The 4,878-nt window shown below is 42.3% G+C and overlaps 1 protein-coding gene across 1 annotated transcript; it reads left to right on the top strand.

The window, feature by feature from the left end:
• The first annotated feature begins 660 nt into the window (after positions 1-660).
• Positions 661-3,763, top strand: LOC132272532 (uncharacterized). Its single transcript, XM_059773661.1, has 2 exons — positions 661-3,484; positions 3,735-3,763. The coding sequence occupies exons 1-2, from the start codon at positions 661-663 to the stop codon at positions 3,761-3,763; spliced, it is 2,853 nt and encodes a 950-aa protein (XP_059629644.1).
• Positions 3,764-4,878: the final 1,115 nt, after the last annotated feature.

Raw genomic sequence — 4,878 nt, 5'->3', positions numbered from 1 at the left:
AATTGATTAAATTCTTGTCATTACTTGGCTGATGGCAATTGATTAAATTCTTGCTATCACGTTTCAGTGGCGATCGATTAAATTCTTGCCATTGTGTTTGGCTGATGGCGATTGATTAAGTTCTTGCCATCACGTTCGGCCGGCGATCGATTAAGTTCTTGCCGCCTGTCTTCACTCGGCCATTCCACCCATTCAAACATTCATCAGTCGTTGCATTTCTTTAGACACTCTAAAAAGTCCTTGCTACAAACAAGGCATAAAAGAACCTTGCTGGGAGTTCTTACTAGTCTCTCTCCCACACAATTGCCTGAGAGTCAGCCATCGGAAAAAGGGATAGGCTGGTGTTCAATTACATATTTTGGGTATTTTGTATAAATACTCTGGCACGCCCGCGAAGAGTCCATCGACCGGCGTAAGGAACAAAAACCGCTCGAACACGTTTTGGCACGCCCGGTGGGACTACTACTAGAGTGTTATAAAAGAGGCAAATATGCCGCGGCTCACAAAAAATTCTAAGGCCGTGGCTACTGATGAAGATTTGGAGGAAGGCGATCAGCCAGTATAGGCTGAGAACTCTGCAGCAGGTCCTACTGATGAGTTAGCCGTTCTTCAAGCACAGGTTAGCTCCTTGGTAGATGCAATGAGAACTTGCATGAAAATATGTCCCAACTCTCAGCCTTTATTTTGAACAAGCCGACTCAAGCTAGCAGCTCCAACAATCAGGAATCGGCTTCTCAGCCAAATCTATCCCAATCTGCTCGGCCAGAGAGGGCCATTGAAACATCACAGCCATGGCCGCCAATAGTGACACTCCAACCAGGTACAACATCAAGTCAGCCGGTTCATACGCTACTCACCTGGGCAGAAAGCTATCCTCAGCCTACGTTGGCAGGTTCTAATCAGCCACCAGTAGTAGGTTCGCAGCCACAGGTAATTCTACCAAACCCTCCTCGGATGCCTTTGAACTCGGGGGGCAATCAGATCAGGTGGAGGCCACCGAACCCACTGTATACTCATGTGCCGCCACAGGTAGGGCTCGGGGGGCAGAATATGGCTAATCAGCCACATGATTGGCCGATTTGCTATCAACCAGCGGCTAATCAGCCGCCAATTTTTAATCAGGTACCACCAATATTCAATCAGCAACCTCAAGTCATGTTAGATAGAAGACAATTAGCTGATTTACTCACAGAAGAATATGGCCTGGAACTTAGAGGTGCCGGCCGACCAATTTATAGAACTCCTTATCCAGAAGTGGTAGACCAAGTTGAGTTCCCTAGAGGATATAAAGTCCCTGACTTTGTAACCTTTAGTGGAGAGGGGAATCAATCGACCGTGGAACACATTGGCCGATTCACGGTTCAATGTGGAGAGGCCAGTGTTAGCCCGTGGTTGAAATTGAGACTTTTTCCTAACTCTTTGACAGGGGCAGCTTTTTCATGGTATATTCGTCTACATCCTAACTCTGTTTCTAATTGGCCACAGATGGAGGAATTATTCCACAATCAGTTCTACCGTACGGAGACAGAACCTACTCTGGCTGATTTATCCAGGCTAAGTCAATTGCCTAGTGAATCGGTCGAGACATTTATTGCAAGATTTAGGAGAGCAAGATTAAGATGTCGTGTACCTCTTCCAGAACAGGAGTACATTCGTTTGGCTTTGAACGGCCTTGATTTTGAACTTCGGAAGAGGTTTGAAGGAGTTCCATTTCGTGACATGTATGACCTGGCCGAGAAAGCTACCAGGTATGAGTTGGTTCTTAAAGAGGAGAAAGAACGAAAAAATTCCTCTAAAGGTACGTACTATAGGGACCCCAACTATGAAGTTTATTCAACTGATGTGGTTGAAGAGGAAGATTTTGAAGCTAATTTAGCCGAAGTCATTCTAAAGAAACCTTATGTATGTGACGCTTTAACAAAACCAAATGTATCCACCAGTGGTACTCAGCCATCGACTTCATCGGCCAGGAAGGGTACGGCTGATACTGGTAAGGTTTATACGTTTGATCTGGCCAAAACAGAACAAATTTTTGATCATTTGTTGGCCGACAAACAAATCGTTTTGCCAAAAGGACACAATATACCATCGACCAATGATTTAAAAGGAAGAGAGTTCTGCAAATTTCATAATTCATGGAATCATACTACTAACAATTGTTATGTATTTAGAAATGTATTGCAGAAATCTATCGATGAAGGTGTATTGAAATTCCCTGAAAAGAAGCCAGATGTAATGGGGGTCGATGGCGATCCATTTCCTAATATTGTCAGTACCAATGTAATCAGCCTGGCAACTGAAAAAGCCGCTGATAATGGTAGACAGGAAAGATTACCAAAAGTTCTTGGTAGTTCATCGGCCAGTAATGATGAGCAGAAAGTTAAGGACTTGGAAATTCAGTTAAGAGAAGCTCAAATTGCCCTCATCAACCATGGTTGTTGTCCAAATTGCAAAGGCCGAAGGAATGACTCAGACAAGAGGGGCTATTTCCAATCAACCAGAAAGCGCAGTGTCCATGAAAGGTTAGGCCATCAGCCTAGACAGAATCACGAAGAAATCAATCGATCAATATTTAGAGAAAATGGGCCAAGGGCAGTAAGAATCATTCGGTCATCGGTGGCCGATAGAGTCCTGCCAGAACAACATTTTTATCCTAGTTTCAAAAGGAAACCAACAATTCAGTCAGAAATATGGGTTCAAAAAGGAGAAGAATCTAGCCGTGTAAGAACGGTTAGACCTCCTTTGGTTGACCATGGCAGATGGACTCAAGTAAGTCACCCAAAGTTTCCTAAGCAGCCTCCTACACGTACCCAAAAAAGGAGGATGCAAAGGAAAAATGCAGAACTCAAAAGGAAAGAAGACAAGATCGACCATGATCAACTAGAAAGGAAAAATGAACCAGTGGTGGCTGAAGACATGGAGGTCGCTACATCCTTTAAGAATAAGGCATGCTTTTATGAAGAAAAAGATGATCAGCCAGACCAGGATCCAAAGCATGCGGCCAAGTACAGAATTCGTTTTGGTTCTCTCCCGGATGAGGTAAATTGTAACATGGTATTTGTTTTGCCTTCTGTGTTTGAAGCAAGGATAGAACCAACGATGAACAGGGATGTTGAGTCAGCCAAGCAGAAAGAAAAGGCTGAATCTTCAGAAATTAAGAACGATTCGACAATTTCATCGGCCGGGATAGGATTGATCTCTCAGGATCAGCCATCTGAGGCCGATAAAATTATTTTTGAAAAACCACCTTTGTCCATGACACAGCAGTTGAGGCCGTTGTATGTTAAAGTATGGGTTGAGGGTCAGCCAATCAATAGGGTTTTGGTTGACAATGGTTCGGTGGTGAATGTTATTCCATCAACTACTTTGAAGAAATTGGGTAAAACCATGGATGATGTAGTTCCAACCGACGTAGCCATCAGTGGTTTTAATGGAGGATCTAGTAACACTAAAGGTATTCTACCTTTGGAAATTACTATTGGCGGTAAGACATCCTTTACGGCTTTCTTTATCATTGATTCAACCGCGGCCTATAATCTCCTTTTAGGCCGAGATTGGATTCATCCTAACATGTGCATCCCATCAACCTTGCATCAAATGTTGATTTTTTGGGACGGAAATGAGGTAAAAATTGTTGAGGCCGATAACAAACCCTTTATAGCTAGGGTGTATTCGGCTGAGGCTGCACTTTATGATGAAACTGTTGTACCTATCAAATTTGTTGGCATTAACAGGATGGGACGACCAGCAGCGGCAACAATGAAGAAGAATTTAATTAATGCTGATATTAAAGAATTATTGTCAGAAGCAGCTCGGCCGAAAATTGATATTTTCAGGTCGACCATCAAGGACATTGAAGATGTTACTGATGGATCACAAAACCAATGAAGAAAAGAAGTGGCAAGCTTTCAGGGCCGCTTGCATCAGACTGAAAGCATATCTGGCTGAGAAGAGACTGGCCAGAGAAGAACAACTATATGAAAAGGTATCGGCCAGCACGGCCGATATAATTGAAGAAGGTTTCGAAAAGCTGGATGCAATCCAACTTGAAGATTTGGAGTCAGCCCCTTCCAGGATGGAAGATAATAAAGCAGAGGTGCAAGATACTTTATTGGAAATAAATGTTGGTACTAAAAAAGATAATCGGCCATTATTTGTTAGTGCTTTGCTTGAGCCTAAATTCCAGGCCGATTTGATTAAATTATTAAATGAATATAAGGATTGCTTTGCTTGGAGTTATGAAGAGATGCCTGGCCTGTCTAGAAAATTGGTAGAACATAGATTACCGATCAAGAAAGATTTTCAGCCATATAAACAACCACCAAGAAGGATGTCTTCGGAGGTAATGCTCAAAATTAAAGAAGAAATTGAAAGACTTCTTAAGGCAGGATTTATTCGAACAGTTAGGTATGTTGAATGGTTGTCTAATGTTGTTCCTGTAATGAAAAAGAACGGCAAACTTAGAGTTTGTGTGGATTTTCGCAATTTAAATAATGCCACTCCAAAAGATGAATATCCAATGCCTGTGGCCGATCAACTTATTGATTCGGCCGCTAAGCATGAAATATTGTCTTTTATGGACGGCCATTCAGGTTATAATCAAATCTATTTAGCCGAGGAAGATGTTCATAAAACGGCTTTTAGATGTCCTGGGTCAATTGGTACTTTTGAGTGGATTGTGATGCCATTTGGCCTAAAAAATGCCGGGGCTACTTATCAAAGGGCAATGAATTCTATCTTTCATGATATGATTGGCCGATTCATGGAAATTTATATAGATGATGTAGTTGTGAAATCATCGGCCAAGAGACAGCATTTGGAACACTTGAAAAGGGCCTTTGAAAGGATGAGGATTCACAAATTGAAAATGAACCCATT

Source organism: Cornus florida, unplaced genomic scaffold (genome assembly GCF_030987335.1).
Source record: "Cornus florida cultivar Cherokee Brave unplaced genomic scaffold, ASM3098733v1 CherokeeBrave_3.0.0_Hap2_Chr09, whole genome shotgun sequence".
Lineage (NCBI taxonomy): Eukaryota > Viridiplantae > Streptophyta > Magnoliopsida > Cornales > Cornaceae > Cornus > Cornus florida.
This window is presented reverse-complemented; position numbering and strand designations above follow the sequence as displayed.

Excerpts from the sequence above, each read along its gene's own strand:
- LOC132272532 (XM_059773661.1), top strand. The coding sequence starts at position 661 with ATGTCCCAACTCTCAGCCTTTATTTTGAACAAGCCGACTCAAGCTAGC. Across the intron at positions 3,485-3,734 it reads TTTGGAAATTACTATTGGCG|GATGGGACGACCAGCAGCGG; the intron begins GTAAGACATCCT and ends TGGCATTAACAG.